Raw genomic sequence first — 19443 nt, 5'->3', positions numbered from 1 at the left:
CCTACTCTATTTTCTCCTTTGGCATATACAATAAAGTTTGCTTAATTTTATGCAAAGCACTGTGAAAGAGCCTCTTCAAGACCACCTAACCCATTCCACATAGAACTCCTTATGCTGTCACTGACCTGATACATACGACCATGAGCACTTGTCTAATTATTTCCTTAAGAAAAATCCTTAGATGTGGATTTGCTGAGTCAGATAATAAGCACATATTTCAGGTTTTTGATACACGTCGCTAAATTACTCACCAGAAAATTTGTACTAGAGTGCCTGACAGTACTTACATCTCAATCTCCTCATCTGGCTACTTCAAGACAACTTGGGTCATATTAATAAATGTTAGCAACTGAGCAAGTATCCATGCATTTTCCTAAGAAAAACTCACAGGGAATCTTTTACATACTATTACAGCTATATCGGACATACCAGGAGAGAGACTCGACTGTGTTGTAATCATTCAATGGTGTATTACTTAATTTCAGAGGAAGGCAGAGTAGCTTAAGTGATTAAATTCACAGTTTGGCTTCAACAGGCATGAGTTCGAACCCTGACTCAGCTTGGAATCACAGTTTGGAACCAGTTTCTAGCTGGGAGACCAGAGCAGGTCACTTAGAATCTCTCAGCCTCAGTTTCTACATGTAAAATGGAGAGAATAATACCAGCCTTGTATGTTGGAATTACAATACGTGCAAAACATTTAGCAAAAAGTCTAGAACACAGTAAGTTCTCAGCAAACTATAGCTCTAGAGTATATTCACAAAACCTAATTAAATTACAAAAACATAATTAACTCACAATTTAGTAGATTTCCTATAATATATTTGATTTTCATTAATATTGCTTAGACATCTTACCTAAAATTTACATTTTTAGAAATTAAATTAATTTATTTAAATGTACTATCTACTATTTCTAATTTAAAATAAAAACATTGAATTAAAACAAAAATGTGTTCAATATAATTTTTCTTCTACATAGAAATATTTCAATTAAGAAACTTTTATAGGAGTTATAAGCAGTTTTTATTCATTGCTTTATTTGTACATATGTTTAGCATAGTCGTAATTAGAAAATTGAAGGAACTTGAAACTTCATTAAAATGTCTTTTTTTTCTTATTTATTTGGCCATATTCACTTGCATCTACTCTTCGTTGCCACCTTGTCTTTTTTGCAATCGTGGCAGCCTTTCACATGCTACTGTAGAATAGTTCCATGATGTCTGCATTTCCCAGAGATACATAGATTTCCATTTTTTTTTCTCACTTACCAATAGGATTCTCAAGTAAATATAGCTTTTGTTATTTTGTCAGCAGTGGCTTTGATGGACCATTCATCTCACACATCCCTTAAACTGACCCGGTGAGAAAAAAATGTGCATTGACAGGGTGATTTTCAAGGCTACAATGATTTCCTTTCAAGTGTACTAAACTTCCTATAATGCTAAGCCTCAAAGAAGCACTGGCAATAGAAACTTTAGAGTTGGCCAATTTAATCCTCGGCATTTATCAAGCACACCTTAACTGAAGAAAATTTTGCCGACAGAACAATAACATACATAGATTCTATATTTATGTGCATAACACCTAAATTATGAGTCGCTCATCTGCTAAATGCCCAGGTTGTGGAAATGATTTCCAAGTCATGGAGAGTATAATGGTTAAGCACACAAACAATAAGGTCAGAGATTCTGCCACTTACTATCAGTGTGATCTTGAGATGGTTACTGAACCCCGCTCACAGCCTTAGCTTTCAATTCTCTAAAACAGGGGAAAACATAAGAAACTACCTCCACAGAGGTATTAAGAGAGTTAAATAAGGTGATAATTATTAAAAGTGCAAGCCTAGTACTTCGAAATCGCTCAGTGAATATTAGCTATTAATCACCTTAAAGTATGAAAGTTCCAATAACCACATTGCTCTAATCTCTTTCCTGTTTTCTGTAATTTCTCCAGTGCCCTCTTTCCCACAACTGCCCTTCCTGTCCCCGTAGGCTCTGCACCCCTCCACTGTTCTGCTTACATCATCGCTCAACCATCTGGAAACATGAAAGGAGATTTCTACACACCAAGATTCCCATGGTATAATACAACTGTTAAAAAAAAAGAAAAAAGAAAAAGAAAAGGCCCCAAATGGAGTCATTTGCCCCCTGACAGCAAACTAAGACTTCAGTACAGTTTTCAACCTATTCCAAGAATGCAGCCTCTGTCAATCTGAAATTTCCTGATTAGCACTAGTAGTCTGCAGGGACAAAACCTCTGCTGCTCCCTTCCCCCAAAAGAGGATGTTCTGATCCAAAATAATCCCTTTTTTTCTTTTGCTAATAACTCACCTGCCACACCCATCTTGCAATAAAAACCTTCCATTTCATATAGCCCCTTAGAGTGCTCTTCTATTTGCTAGATGGGATGCTGCCAGATTCATGAATTGCTTAATAAAGCCAATTAGATATTCAAATTTACTCAGTTGAATTTTGTTTTTTAACACAGCCTGAAACTCAAAATTTGTGTTTCTCAGGCACTCTATTTTTAAAGACATGACATTATCTATGACACTGTTACTATTTTTATTAATATAAGAGTTTGCCTTTATTTCCTTAATGTTTCCTAGCCCTCACTTCATTTATCTCACGTCTTATAAACTTTTCTTGCTCACTAGTTATTTCCCCTAATGAAAACCTTCATCTTCTAAATCCTTTCTTTCCTCTGTTCATAATGCAAACCATCAACAATGAAATTATAAAATGCCTTAAGAATTTGATGACTGTCATTTTCTTTTAATTTTTGACCTATTATGTTCTTCCTTCTGAATATTACAGCGCAATTAGCTGCTTTGTGACAAGGCCATGAAATGTGGTTACAATATGAAAAAGAAGTCTTAGAGGATTGACTTTATGTCCTTTACTAATTTCCAGAAAAGTTGCAATGTTTTCAAGTCAAAGGATGATTGTCTAACTGCCCATATTACACACTAGTCTAATGTTTATAATTTGGCTGAAAACTTTTTCCTGGTTAGAGTTCCCAAGAGTTAAAAAAAATTATTACCGTCTCTGGCAAGAGGTTCTTTGGGAGTGATATTGATTGGCTTGTTTCCTAAACATATTGGTTCCAAAGTGCTACAAAGACTAAAAAATGTTTTCCTGCAGCAGCTGAACCAAGATAACTTGAAAACAAGCAGGGAAGCAGCATGTTAATTTGAAAGATGATGGTATTATAGTAGTTGTGATTTCAAAATATAAATCCCACAAATTTATTTTGTGGGAAAATTGGTGCAGGAATACCTGAAGATTAGAAGATTGAAGAAAAGAGAGCATCAAGACCTGAACACAGGGGCCTAGTGCTGGGATAGCAGCTCATTGCAAGAAGTAGACCCACAAGTCACCCCCTTTTGATTCCATCACTGCTTCTGCCATTTAGTTCTGGTTTGGCAGGGGGTAAGAGGGTAGAGATTGGCCAAAATGACATCTCAGACAGTGATTTTAAATCTTCAGAAAGAGCAGTAATTGCTCCATCTTAGTACCTCGTAAGATTAATTTCACTGCAACACCTGAGACCCTGTATTGATAAATAATCACACAAAGGCAAAACACAGCTGCAGTAACAAAAGGGCCTCACTGTATCTTAGTTTGTCCATGTCCAGTCTTCTCTTAAAGGCTTCAATCTGACATAGTTTTTCTGAGGTTTACTAAGTGAACTGCTTCTATTGTATAGACTTTTCTCTTCACTCCCCAATAATGAACTCCAAGTCTATTTATACCAAAACATAGGCTATGGGGTATACCAGGATTACATTTAGTGATTTTATATAGCAAAACCAAGCGGCTCCATTCCTTCATTCCACTGTAATTTACTGAATCTCTATTATGTCTCAGGCATTATGCTACCCGTAACTGAGATACCACAGCTCCCTATCCACCTAAATTAAATACTGTCCCTAGAGAGCTTCCCAACTACTGAGAGAGAACCTTAAATCAAATACTTTAAACAACTGACTACAAAGCTGCAAATGAGAAGTACCTGGTGGTGTGAGGAAGGCCCCTCTGAAGAAAGTAATACTCAAGCAGGATGTAAAGGATTAATCTAAGTGAACTAAGAGGAGACAAGTCTTCTAGGAAAAGGAACAATGTGTTGAAAAGCTCTACAGAAAGAGAAAGTATAGTGTTTATCAGGAGCTGAAAGAAGGCTGGGAAGGCAAAATGTAAAGGGTAAGAGAGCCTACTATGGAAATTAATGCTCTAGTCATGTGCAGGGGCCAGACTGAGCACAGCCTCATGGGCTTTAAGAAGTTTGTCTTATACTGAAATCAATGAGAAGCTAATGGAGGGTTTTAAGCAAAGTGATGGCATAATCTGATTTGCATTATAAAACAATAACTCAAACTGCAATGTGGAAATAGCCTGGGGAGAAGACCAGATTAGATACAAGTAGGCCAATAAGAGACTGTTGTAGAATTCTAGGCAAGAGGTCATTGTCATCTGAAATAAGATGATAGAGGTAATGGTTAAAAAAAAAGAGATATTAGAAGAGAGAAAAATGATCTTTGTAAACATCAAAATGTCCTTAAGCTCTATCCAAAAACAACTGCTTAAGAATAAAGTATGTTTTAAAGTGAATAAGAATGGCAGAAAAAAAAAATTAACTACATGTCAAGCACTAAAGTGTGGCTCAACTTTAAAACTGTAAGATCTTGTCATCTAAAAATTAGGATGAAGTTCTGAGCACTGACAAGGTGACAACACATCATCCCATACTCCACACATTATTGTCAACACCCAGACCCTTTCTTTCATTCTTCCAAAGCCGTTGCCTCCATGGGGTTGATCCAGAGTCATTCTAGTATAGACAGCACATCCTTCCAAAAGAATTATGCTGCTGCCATGTGGTTGGAAGAATAGCCATCCATTCTGTTGTTCATTCAGTACATTTGCATTTAGCATCTGCTGTGCTATGTACCAGGCCCTATCTAGGTGCTGCCTTCAAGGGACTCACAGTCCAGTGAGCAAAAAACATGTGAACAAATAATTGTTTTTCAATAATACAGTAACAGAGATATATACAAACTGGGTGGGGAGGGGATTTTTAATCAACATGGCAGAGCAATAGAGATTTCGGAGAGGGAACTGGGAAGATTTTACCGAAATGAATATGCTATAGCTAGATCTTGGAAGATAAACAAGAATTCATCAGACAAGGAAAGGAAGGGCATTCTGGGCAGGGGGAACAGCGTGCACAAATGTAAAGAAATGAAAAAACACAACTTGTTTCAGGAAATACAAGTCACTTGGTAATTACACAGTATAAAGTAATGAGGAGCAGAGGAAAGGAGGTAGATGGCAATTAATGAGCATACATTATATACTCTGAGAGTTCAGAGTTCTCAAAGGCCTTGTGTGCCACCCAAAGAAGATTGAACTTCATCCTATAGGTGGTAATAAGGAAGGGTTAACTTATCCAAGAGTGATCCCTTGCAGTCCAGAAAAGGAAGAGGCCTCTGGTACAGTTCCATAGAAACCAGCATCAATGCAGTGCTGAAGACCTTCAGTCTCTGCCAAGACAAGGCTGGGATCCCAGCACTCCCGACATGCCTGGGAAGAAGCTAGCTCCTGCCCAACCGTGAGCTGATGTGTTAAATCCTTTTTCTGGCTAGCTACGTCATTCACCTGCATCTATAAGCTTGTTCTCTAGCTGCCAATCATGGCGACAGAGGGTTCCCATGCATCACAAACACTAGCTAATAAATCAGGTTGAAGCTAGGGCTTCACCATATCTTAGTACTATAAAATCATAGCCTTTGAATGATACCAGGGGAAGAGTCAGTGCATCTCTAATTAAACAACTAAAACGCCCAACCCAGTTTCAGAGTCCCTTTCCTGGAGTCTAGAACATCTAGAATTTCATCATTTCTAATCATGAGAAGGCTACACAGAGTATCTGCTAGCTGCTACTTCTCCTTCTCCACGAGTTTTCTCCAGTGATCCCTGATCCAGCAGGCTGTTCAAGTGTGCTGTTTAGCCATGTGCTTTTGTTTTGCATGGGTGGCAGTGAAGAGTGACTGAAGAGAACTTATAGAAACAGATTTTTATGAGGACAATGTCGACAGCAGGGTAGAGGATGTTTCAGAGAAGCAAGTTCAAATAGTAAAACTTTTTAGAAAGTTCTTGAATTAGTCCAGATAACAGATAATAAACCTTGAGCCTACACAGTGGCAGAAGAGAGAGGGAGAGGGGCAGGCAGAAGTAAGAGAAGGGGAGAGGAAGAGAGAGGGAAGGATGGAGGGAGGGAGAAGGTAGGAGGGGCAAGAGAGAGAGAGGGAAGGAGAGAGCACATGAGAGAGAGAGAGAGAGAGAGACACGCTGGATTTGGAGAGTGGTTAATATGAAGGATGGATTCAAACATAAGACCCAGGTATACAGCTCAACTCAAGTTGATTGGGTGGATTATGGTATCATTATTTGAGACAGGGAATAGAGAAAATCAGCAGAATGAGGGAGAGTTTAATTTTAAACATAAGAAATCTTTCTTACTTTGATGTTAAGAAACATCAAAGCTTACTCAATGGGAGAGATAGGAAAAGCATCTAGGTTGGTTTTCATTCACCATTATTCCCATAAGAATCAACACAGTTCCTAGCACACAGTAGTAGTTGCTCCATAAATGCTTAATGAATGAATGGTTGAACACTTGTTTTACATAGAATCATCAAAATTTTAGGAAAGTATAGATTTGCTGGCAGTGGGACTTATTCACTTGGTTGACAACTCCAACAAATATGAAAGGGAATTTCTAATGTGTAAAATCCTTATTTAAATTTTAATTTCAACTCTGATTTTATTTTGTAGATTCTCTATTTAACTAAATTTGATGGCTCATATAGAAGTCCTGTATTTTTTTTCTGAGTTTGTAAATATCACTGGCCTTTGGGTTTGGAAAAAATCCTCAAGCAATCCTCATCTCAGGCATCTGGAAGCACCTACAAATTGTAGCTAACTTCAGTTCCTATTGACCTTGTGTGTTACAACATATGACGGGGGGAAAAAAGGAAATTCATAAGTTACGGCTCAAGAATTGACAATATTTAGTGAATATGCTATCAGCTTAATAGTAGATTAGACCCAAAATGTATATAAAATCAGATTAGACTGAATTCTAGGAAGAGAAAACTTTAGCAAAATAATTACATGATGTATATTTTATAAGGAGCTATTAGCCAGTGCTTCAGTAATAGCAGACCGCCTCAGCTAAAGAAATTACTGAATGAATTTAATTTGCAATTGCCTTTTTCTCAGCACCTTTTCTTTATTCTTAGCAGAGCTAAGACTTTGAGTCTGGGTAGATGGGAAAAATAAAATTTAGCAAGAAACATCCTATGCATTAGTTTTCAGAGTATTCAATGTTGATTATCCTCAAAAAGCACTTCTGTTTCTATTATAGCCAGCAGATCTTGGTCCATACCCCGTCTATCCTAAATTTCTCTACTACACTTATCCTCTCACCTATTTTTCTGACAAGTCATAAATATATTATCTTAATTAACAATTTTCCCAGATTCTTTCCTTCTCTTAGCTTTTGCTCCCTCCATACTGTTAGCCTCCACAGAGCTAGACACAGGAGAGAGTAAGAACCTAATAATTTTGTCTAAAAAATTTCTGCTTCATCTGGCCTAATTCTCAACCTCTATATATATCCTGAACCCACATCTAGGACATCTGTAGATCTGGCCTGAGCCCTGGGAAATGTGGGTCAATCCTAGCTTTAGGAGAGTAATTTGGGGAGTGGTCACCCAAAGCTGTGGGAATCACCATCAAATTATATCTACATTCTTCTGTTCCTGGCTTTGAAGTGTGGCTCTGTTAACTTGGCTTCTGTCTTAGTTTCAAAACATAGCCTTAGGATAGCCTTTCATATTTCTGTTGCCCAGGTCATACCTAGTTCTGGGAATGTGCCTCAGTCTTGTTTTCAAAAAACAAGTCCCTAATTTTGACTTCAAGGCTGGGGTGCCTAACTTGATAATATAGTTAGTTCCCAAGCATCTAGAAGGGTAGGGTCCTGCCTTCTTTGACCAGTACTTCCTGGAAGCTGCCATTTGCTAAAACCTCCAGACAAGTGGCCAGGAATTTGAAGTTAATGGCTGTTTAAACTGGATCTCTGGGTAGAGCTCCATCCTCACTCATCCCTTATCTCTGAATTCTGCACACTATTAGCAAATCATGTTACTCCTAGTACTTTCTGATTACTGCTAAAAATTACCTATGGTAAGAATCTAAATAAATACTCTTTCTGACTTCCTTCTAGTCCCCACAGCTAAGTTCACTCCCCTATCTCATCCCCACACCACACCTCTCTTACTCTGTTGGGCAAGTCTACCCAGAACTTCTCAGTCCTGGAAATAACAGGGTATGACCAGTCAGGCCATGAGGGATGAGAATATTTTGCTATATCCCATGTAATCTATAGATTGTAAGTATATGAGCAGAAGAGAAAGAATGAATTGATTTGAACAGATACAAACATGAAAAAAAAACATTCTCTGAACTCATTTGTATCTTTTTATTTCCTAATCAAATTAATTAAGCCAGAGAAAATGCAGTGTTGATACCCCTCTCTATAAGTTAATGAAATGTATCTTTATGCATTTAAGAGCTCTCTAATAGAATTAAAAGGTGTGAATGAGCGTATCAGTAGCAAAAATGAAACAGAGGTCTCCTGGTATATAAAAAATGTTCAAAACTATATTAAAATAGAATGGAAATTCCTTTCTACCTGTACTTTTGCCGGTAAGGAAGATCAAGATGAAGAAATCCATTGAAGGAGAAAAAAATAAAGATAAACCAGCTTTCCTGCAGGAAAACACCCTGTCATGTCACTAACCCTAAGAAAATGTTAAATAGAACATTAACACCTTCTGAAAAAAGTTATCACTCCATCAGACCTACTGGATGAGATTTGAGTTGGGGGTAATCGATGTCATGCATCCTTTTCTATTGTTCCCAAGAAGCTACATGCCCAAGCCATAATCAGTCATTAAACTAAATTTTACACAACGTCAAATATTTTAGACGTTGTGGTTACTGCTACACCATGGCACAAGAAACCATTCTTTACATTTAATTTTCATTTTGTTCTCAACCATAGATAACCTGTGAATTTTCATTAGAGAAAGGTCTTGATTTGTAATTATTTTCTAAGCACTTCTGTTTCTATTACGGTATTATTATTTCTTGTTTTTCTTTGAAAAACAAGGCACCTTACTCTTCAGCTACTCTGTGGGGCAACTCCGTTGTGCTATCTCACTTCTAATCATTTGCTTTCCTTTCCTATGGAGATAACAGGTACTTGGAAACCCCATGATGATCCACTCTTTTCATCTTCTCTGTTACAAAGCAATTTGAAGAATAGTGGATGTTTATCTACTATTCAGATACACAATCTTAATTCAATGAAAATTAATAATTCACATTGCACTTTGAGTTTATCAAAATTATTTTCTAACTATAGTGATACAATTGTACAATTGGCAGTCTGTATCCATTATGACCTTATATTTCACTAAATACTCAGATTCAAGAGAATTATCTCTTCTCACCATTAACTGGCCTGGAAACTTGATCTCACCCTTTTCTAGTGGTGTTTTTTATTTTTTCTCCATCAGTTCTTGTTGTTACTGAAATGCCTAGAGATTACTTATGTGTCATAAATGCTCAAGTAGATAATACCAGTAACATTATGATATGTTTGTATAGGACATTCATTACATTTACATCTATAATCTCATTTTAACTTTTTCTTAATAACATTGAAATCTGAAGATCAGGTATTATTAGTCTTGAATTGAAAATTATAAAATTCAGGCCGAAAACAGTTACATGACTTGTCTGGGATCATACATGTCATCATAGAAAGGCCAGGTTTAAAACCTAGATTTTAGACTCCTTTCACTATTTCTCTAATGCCTGCATTTGCCAAGAATGATAGAGTAAATGGCCTAAATTATTTAATGGTAGTGGAACTATGTTCCAGATTCCTATAATAAAGAAGCAATGTGCAAAGAATAATTTTACTTCCTTTTGAAAACCTAGATTTCTCTATTATAGAAACCAAAATAATGTAATTGGTCTTATTTCTCCTTTAGGTGTGGGCCGCTAGGGAGCTCAAAGTCAAGGGAAATTCAAACATTTCCTATAGCCTGCATATCTATATCCATTTTTTTCTCTCAAATAGCTATGAAAGACACTTCTCCATTTATTCTAAGGATATTCATATAACAGAGGTAAAACACCTTAAAATGGTTTCAAGATGGCTGAGTGATAAAACTAAACAACTGATCTACTAAAACCCATGTCTTTAAAAAAATAATAATAAAGAATAAAACTGCTGATATCAGGCCAGGTTTCATTTCCTTGCCTTTCTATCTGCCAGCTCTAAACCCTCGAATAAGTTATTTAACCCTTCTCAGTCTCAGTTTCACCCATGAAGACAATAATGATAATCACACAGAGTTGTTGTATGGACAGAGATAACATGTGAAGAAACTGAGGCAGATAGTACGGACTGGCCATGAAGCTCATTTGCCTAGAACTGAAATACTGAAAGTTCAAGCCTTTGTTGCAGCTAGACATGCCTATGTGACTCGGTCCTAACTAATGACATATCAGCAGGATCCTGAACCCAAACTGGAAGGTTCCTTGGCCATCGGCTAAGGATGTTTGAGTAGAAAGGCAATATCCTAGGAGCTTGATGGCACTGTGTAGCATCATCCAACCCTGAACTACCCACCTCCTAATTCATTATTGCTTGAGATACATAAGCATGTATTTGGTTAACCACTTGCATCAGGTTTCTGTTATAAAGCAACTAAATGCCAGCCTGTCAACACAATCCTAACTAGCAAATGATTAGCAAAAATCTATGCCTACCAACCATTAGTCCTTTTAGTTTCCTTGTAGTCGAAAAGGTATGTGTTTTGGAAAACGATTACAATAATATTGATAAGTAAAAAGCTACCAAATGCTGTAGATTATACAGTATGATCCAAATTTTGTTAGGAAAAAGAATAATTGATATCCAGAGATATCCAGGAACTGAGAGGATTCTATTAAGCACATTATTGTGAAGGGAAAAAAAAACATGTATTTTCATTATAACAAAGCCATTTTGACAAAATTATTTGAAAATGCCCTTCTAGGTTTTTCATGGGCCGAGAAGACTGTGGGTCCAGGCCAAGTGGAACATGTCAAAGAGCTTAGGGCAACAAGAGGAGCTAGAAATGAGTGTCCATTTGGGGTACATTAGTGACGTTTTGTGATTTCTTACATATGACCTTGGGTGGCTAGTCTGAGGAAAAGTGACTAATCTAGTTTATCATTTTCATCACATGACTATTCAGAGCAATGTAATAGAATGATGAGCCAATGTGTTTTTATTACACCAAAAGGAAATATTTTTCAGATTACATCAGCACAGTTATGTGCTGCTACTAACATTCCTACTACTTTGTCACTTATTTCCAAGGAAATTTATGCTCTTTCTGAACATAAATGTGTTTTAGGCCCAAATAGCATTTATTTGGTAATATCTATAAACATGGGACCAGGCAGGCTTAAAAGGGACAGTTCTTGGTAAATCAGAAAGGAGTACATCCCAACACAGGGGATGGGAGGATTCTCAAAGTGGAAATACTGACCATCCTACTGTCCCCTCCTAACACACATGCGCGCGCGCACACACATACACACACACACACACACACACACTGAATATTATAGAAAACCTATGTGAGGGTCAAAATTTGGCTCTTCGTGACTAATAATATTTAACCAATATTTTACCAAAATACATTTATAGAGACACAGGGAACAGCTGCATCAAAATGTCCTATTTGGTCTCATATAGCTCAGGCAAGGGCACTGCAGTGATCCAGCCCAGGTAGGTCATAGACAGAGTTCCCTTGGCAAACATGAGCAGCTGGAAATTCAGTGGGAAGTGCTGTACTAGGCACAAAAATAAAAAAACTGTTCTTTTTCCTTTAAGAAAACTATAATATGTAGATATATAGTTACATATAGATATATAGACTTTAAGAAAACTATAATATGTAGATATATAGTTACATAGATAACTGCATATGAGGCGGAGTTGAGTAAATTTGCTAATAATGCTATGAGAAGTCATGAGAGATCTAAATAAGAAATATTGTAATTAAGGAGATTCAATATGGCATCTCAAAGTGCTCAGCATTTCAATAGGACCCTCCTGGACCCTTCAGCCCTGACTCAGAACTTGCTAATTTTCCACAACACACAGAGCATCTTGTATTGCATCTTGGCAACAACAACAATAACAAAAACAGTGGATAAAAGTCAGCAAAGGAATAAAAACAATAATGATGGCTAACATATATTGAGAATTTAAGAGAAAAGTGTAACATATAATTAAAATAAAATTATACATTTGAGTTAGAGAATGAGTGATTTGGCATTATTTTTGCTGAAACTCAGGAAAAGGAGGGATGCTTTGTTCAACTGACAACACTGAGCCTAGCTCGCTCATCTGCATTTCTGCCTAATCAGCACACATGACTTTCATCCCACAGGGAACACGAATGAAGCACATCAATTACTAGCAATTTAGCTTCCTGATAACGAACTCGAAATAGTTCACTAAGAAATAATAATGTTGATGCAAACTGATTTTCCAGGATTTTGATAAATTAAGAGTCATTTCATAATCTCAACAGAAAAATAACACATAACTTTTTAAAAAAATCTATTCAAATTGGTTCAACCATTTGTAATGACTGTGCACACACACAATGATGTAATGACTTCTGCTTCCTAAGAAAAAGGCATTTTTTTCCTTTATTATTGGTCTTGGTCTTGGAACTAGCACAAAGAGGCACAGAATTCTGTGCTTGCCCTTTAAAAAGGAAATGTTTCCTGCTCTCCTCCTTCTGCAACTGACAGATAAGATGGGAAGCTAGTTTGTATTTCTTTAATCATCTCTTTTCTTCAAATCTGTTTTCTAGCACAAAGTTTGAAGTCAGTTGGTATGACTAAAAGCCCTCATGTATAAAAAGCCTATTTTGGATTTCTTTTTAAATGTTTCTATTTGATGAGCTGTTAAAGGCAGTTGCTTACTTATCTCTTCATTTCATAGCGAGTTGATATCAGGCTTTGTGCAAAAAGGATACTGTAGATTGGCCGTTCACCTTCTAGTCTACATTTTTTCTAGCTCCCTGCTGAAGCTTGCTTAAAAAACTTCCTCTCCTGGACTTCTTAGCAACTATTGTTCCAGATGCAAATTAATCTTACCCACTAGATTCACTCGAGAGAGATTTGAAAGGAGGAAGTGAGTTGGAACCCATCTCCCTGGCCCTGTTTCTACTGGAGGTAGTTGTGGTCATGCTAATGGCAATGGCAGCTGGGGCTTTCTAATCCCTAAACCACAATTATGGCAGTCGGTTCTTGAACTAAGTAATTCCAGGAGCCACCTCTTGACTCCCACTTCTCCTTTCTCCTAATGATTTTTTTAAGTGCCTAATTCCTGATATGAAATATCTTTCTGCTGGAACCCTGACTAATATATTTTTTATTCCTCCATCTGAAGAGTCAATATATGAACCAGAACAATATTAATACCTAATATATACATAGTGCTTTGTAGTTTATAAAGTACCTGGACATGCATTATCTACATTAATCCAGACCATAACTCTGAGAGGTGGCAGGACAGATGCTGCTCTCCCCATTGCACAGATGAGAAAGCTGAGTCTCAGAAGAGTTAGGTGACTTAGCAAGGCATTTACTAGGTAAGAGATGTAGATAAAATTCAATTCCACATTTTATGACTCTTAATCATTTCCTTTGATGCTAGAAAGTCTCCCAAGGGCAAACAAAGAAGAGAGGGAAAGCACAAGAATCTTGACAATGACCAAATCTTCTATTTCTTATTAAAAAATAAAAGTAATTTATCATTATATTCTAAAAACAATAAATTAGATTAAAACACCTAAGGACAGCTAGTAAATATGGGCTATTTCATAGAAAGTGTGACCTTGGATCTGGGAGAGCCTGTGCCTCAACTTTACAGGATCTTTCCTTTGAAGACTCTTTGCAATTAATACAAATACATGAAAGGTTCAGTCCTGTTTTCTAGCTCTGACCATGAATTCTCTTTCTGCACAACCATCTGGCCAAACCAAGAGTGGCTAGAAGACTTGGGGAGGCCAAGATTCATTTCTTGATTTCTCTCTAATAGTAATTTCACCTAAGAACAACTCCCCTCCCCAACTAGGGCTCCCTAGAATGAAATGTTTTTTCTTTTTTCCTAACTTGCTGCATAGATATAATTTAGTAGAATATTTGATTTCAATGCTCAAGAAACCAAGAAAAACATTAAATAGGCAAAGTTTGTTTTAGACCACTTTGAAAATAGTCAAATTCTTTCTCTCCATATGTACCATAGCAGTAATCTAACCGCAGGGTGAAGAAGGTTCGAGAGCTCTAAGAGGCAAACTTCTGACCATACGGTGCCCACTCCCTGAGAGTAACAATAGCCCAAAGACAACATTCCAGTATTGCAAATCTTCAAGATCATTTCACAGCCAACCTCAAAACACTAGAATTCCACAATCCCCTGTCCTTACTTCCTTCTCTGCTTGCTTCCTTCAGTCTCATATGACTCAAATCAGGGCTAAGAAAACTGTAACTCTATAGCATCCTACTTCGGCCCTTGCATCAAAATAGTATGTGATTCCTTCACCAAAAAAATGACAACTATAAAGAAAAACATTTAAAATTAAGAAGAGAAGGAAGAAGGTGAAAAGAAGTAGATCCAATTAGTTAGGCAAACTCAATTACACTTTTCCTATAAAACTATAAAATCAAGACATGTAAGAATATTAAAAGGCAATAAACTCTATACTAACCTGGGGGAAGAGGGAATAGGTTGAATTGTCAATGGTGAATGAGTATAAAAACTCTCCATCATACCACATGCTCTTCCCCATGGGGGAATTCATTTTAGTCATAGCAAAGAGATGGGCGGGGTCACAGCAGTCTTCCATCTGTTTCCTAGGAGAGAAAATAGAGAGAGAAAAGAACAGCAGGTTAAGTGAGCAGTAGACTCATTCACTTGTCATTCCCACAGAGATGTGCAGCCTTACCTCAGAGCCAGCTCACAAAAGCATCTGTGTCTCCAGGGTGATTAGACTACTATTAATTCACTCTTCCAGCTATCAAGATGCATGACTGGAATTTTTCATAATTAAAAAAAAAAAGTTTAAGAAAAATACATCAGCTCTCAGTTGCAGCTGAAATATGTCCAAAGGTAAAAATAATTATTATAATTGCAGAATTATTGGTTGATTTAAACATCCAGGTCCAAAAAAGACTGGGGTGGCTTACTTTGGAGACTGTTGAGCTATTCAGCTATAACAGAAATGTATCTTTACAGTGATTTAACAATCAGGTAGTTAAGTTCAGTGACAAAGGACTTTACATGAGCTGTATGAAATAGAGAATGAACCCAGTGCACTCAAAGACAGTGCACTCCCAAAATTGGGGACAAGATTAAAGAACAACCCCTAAGAAACCCTTTTGAATAGAAATAAAATGAGATGAGTTATGTCATTTCAGACACTGGTAAGCAACCTGCCTTCTAACTGGTAAATCTCATAGGTCTTTTACGTTCTTATTTTAATTGAACTCTCAGTAGCATTTGACACAGTTGAATACCACGACCTTTGCAAAACTCTCCTCGCTCCCTTAGTTTCTGGAAAACCAGGGTTTGCTGAATCATCTTACTCTTCTAGGCCGGCTGCTTCTCTACTTGTCCCTCAAATGGAAGCCCTGCTACCATTCTACAGGCCATTTTTATATTCTCCTCTAACTAAAAGCCTGTCAGGAACCGAGTGGAACAGAATTGAGAGACCAGAAATAAATCCAAGTACACACAGTCAACTAATATTTAACAACAAGGGAGCCAAACCTCAATAGAGAAAAGATAGTCTGATGGTGTTGAGATAACTAAATACTCACATGTAAAAGAATTAAACTGGATCCATATCTTACCCCACTCACAAAAATTAACTCAAAATAGATTAAAGATTTAAATGTAAGACCTGAAACCATAAAACTCCTAGAAGAAAACAAGAATAAAGCTCCTTTACATGGGTCTTGGTAATGATTTTTTGGATATGACACCTAAAGTACAAGAAACAAAACCAAAAATAAACAGGTGGGATTACATCAAACTAAAAGCTTCTACACAGCAAAGAAACAATCAACAAAGAGAAAGACAATCTACAGAATGGGGGGAAAATATTTGCAAGTCATATATCTGATAAAGGGCTAATATCCAAATTATATAAAGAACTCATACAACTCAATAGCAAACAAACAAACAAACGAATAACCCAATTTTAAAAAATGAGCAATGAACTTGAATAGACATTTCAAGTTCTCCAAAGAAGATATACAAAAGGCCAACAGATACATGAAAAGATGCTGAATTCACTAGTCATTAGGGAAATGCAAATTAAAACCACAATGAGCTACCACCTCACACCTATCAGAATGGCCGTCAACAAAAAGACAGATAACAAATGCTGGAGTGGATGTGGAGAAAAGGGAAGCCTTGTGCACTGTTAGTGGTATTGTAACTTGGTATAGCCACTAGAAAACACAGTATGGAGTTTTCTCAAAAAATAAAAGTAGAACTACCTTTATACTCAGCAATCTCACTCCTGGGAATATAGTCAAAAGGAAATGAAAACACTAACTTGGAAAGATATTTATACCACTATGTTCACAGAAGCATTATTTATAATAGCCAATACATGGAAAAAACCTGTGTCCATGAATGGATGAATAAAATTGTGATTGATAGATAGATAGATAGATAGATAGATAGATAGATAGATAGATAGATAGATAGATCACACACACACGTAGATAGATATAGAGAGAGATATATAGATACAGATAGACACACACACACAATAGAACATTAATCAGCCATAAAAAAAAACAAAAACAAGGATATCCTACCATTTGTGACACATGGATGGACTTTGAAGGCATTATGTTAAGTGAAATAAGTCAGACAGAGAAAAAAATACTGTATTATCTCACTTATAGTGAAATTAAAAAAAAAAAAACTCATAGAAAGAGATCAAACTTGTGGTTACCAGAGGTGGGAAGAGGGAGGAGAGGGAATAGGAGGAAGGTAGTGAAAAGTACACACTTCCAGTTGTAAGATAAATAAATACCAAGGATGTAAAGTACAACCTGATGACTATAGCTAATACTGCTGTATGATATATAGGAAATTTAAGAGAGTAAATCCTATGAGTTCTCATCATATGGCAAAATATTTTTCCTTTTCCTTTTATTTTTAGTGTATCTACAGGAGAAGATGGATGTTAGTTGACCCTATCATGGTAATCATTTCATAATATATGTAAATCAAACCATCATGCTGTATACCTTCAGCTTATACAGTGATATATATATATATATATATATATATATATATATATAATTTCTCAATAAAACTGGGGAATGAAACATTCTTTGGGTCTCCTGACCACTGTGGACCCTGAAATCCAGACCCCTCTATCATAGCCCCTTGTCTCCATCATAAAACTTTACTTAAGTAAATTAGACAAGGCCACATGGTGGAATTGGATTTGTATGATTTTGGAGTTGGATTTTGGAGGGTCTGTGGATGCTGCCAAAGAAGGTTGGTGGTGAAGGTAGATTATATTTCTTTCACCGTAAGTAAAAGCCACATGTACACAGCCCTACATGATCCTCCCATACACACACAATACACACACACACACACACACACACACACACACACACACACATTCGCACATGCTCTCTTTACTCCAGCTTTACTGGTTTTCTCCATGACTTTTCAGGCATTTGCACCTGTTTGCTCTACCTGAATGCTCTTCTCCCAGATATCCTTGCGACTTGTTTCCTCACCTCCTTCTGGTCTTTCCTCAAATGTCACTTATCCAATGCATTCTTAGCTCCCTATTGAAAAACGTACCTCCTCCTTACCCACATACTTTGCTTATCTTATTTGTCCTGCTTCTCCATTAGAATTTAAAAGGGCAAGGTATTTGCTTTCCCACCCCCCGTCACTAGTGTGCTGGGCACATAGAATGTGCTCAATAAATATTTCTTGAGCAAATCAAATGAGTGCTATCCAAAGGAGCCCAGTCACTCACAGGGAATAAATCCAACTCCAGAATCATATGAAGACATTTTAAAGAAGTTGTAATGGAGGTCACCACACGGCAGAAATGTCATAAAATCTCTCAATGGATATCTGTCTCTCCCCTGGACACAGTTCTGTCATCTCTTCTAACCACCTGCAAGCTTGCCCTCTCTCCATCACGTTGCTCACTTATCAGAGCAATTTTACTCTATAAGGTTCTCTATTTTTTACTCCCCTAATAATCACTTAAAATTATGCTTAAGCATGAGAAAAACCATTATACAAACTATTTTTGGATTTTTCCCTCTTTTGGAGAATGGAGGGATTTGAAAGACAAAGAAAAACTTCCAGTTATATATGTTTAATCATTATGAATAAAATTACTTCTCTCTTGGTCTATTCACAGGATCACAATAAAAGAGCTAAATAGATATATACCAAATTTGTATAGGATATTTTCAGTGGTCTGAAACTAAAACACAGGTTTGGAAGAATGCAACTAATTCACTTTTGGAGCCTTGGGTAGGAGCACAGGGAGGGGGCAGGTGCATCCACTCAAAGAAATAGTTGGGTAGCCATCTGTGGGACCATGAGGTTCTGAAATGAGGTCTGGACCAGAAGCACCAGTCCACACATAAACCTCCATACTCCACTGAATTTTGAACTTGTGCCCAAATGGCAAATACTCCAAATTATAAATTACATTGATGTAAAAGTGAGCTGTTTCTCCAATGCATAAATTTACACAGCAGAGAGGAATACAGCGGGATTTTTTTTTACGTTATGAGCAGCGGTGCTCCTGAATAGCACTAGGAGGCCGGATATTATGTATTAAATCTAAGAACTCTATTCAGAAACATCTTTTCTTTTCTTGATCTAATGACATCTAGATCTGAGATTATTCTGTGAAAGATGAGCAGAATTTAATGGAAGGAAAGCAAATGAAAAGGAGACAAAAATTGTAGAAACTGCATTATGAGATTTTCAAATTATACAGATTTTTCTAAACTAGGGAACTAAACCAACAAACATTGTTTTAAGATGAGCAGTGGAGTGGTAAATTTTAGAAAGTGAAGTCTAGGAGTTAAGCTCCTCAGATTCACCTCAGCTCCACTGCCTACCAGATAGATGCAGGACTGGAGCATTTGTTCTAAAATTTTTCCAGACTATAATTGTCTCTTCCATGATTTATGGCACACACCTTTAGTATTTCTAT

General features: G+C 36.8%; 1 protein-coding gene across 1 annotated transcript in view; it reads right to left on the bottom strand.

The window, feature by feature from the left end:
- Nucleotides 1–19443, bottom strand: part of ST8SIA1 (ST8 alpha-N-acetyl-neuraminide alpha-2,8-sialyltransferase 1) — a 110259-nt gene that overhangs the window by 62620 nt on the left and 28196 nt on the right. Inside the window, exon 2 of the mRNA XM_039882518.1 lies at nucleotides 14923–15067. Coding sequence (XP_039738452.1) covers nucleotides 14923–15067 — 145 coding nt within the window. The remainder of the gene's footprint in view (nucleotides 1–14922; nucleotides 15068–19443) is intronic.

The sequence above is a fragment of the Pteropus medius genome, unplaced genomic scaffold (genome assembly GCF_902729225.1).
Source record: "Pteropus medius unplaced genomic scaffold, Ma_sr-lr_union100, whole genome shotgun sequence".
NCBI classification, from domain to species: domain Eukaryota; kingdom Metazoa; phylum Chordata; class Mammalia; order Chiroptera; family Pteropodidae; genus Pteropus; species Pteropus medius.
This window is presented reverse-complemented; position numbering and strand designations above follow the sequence as displayed.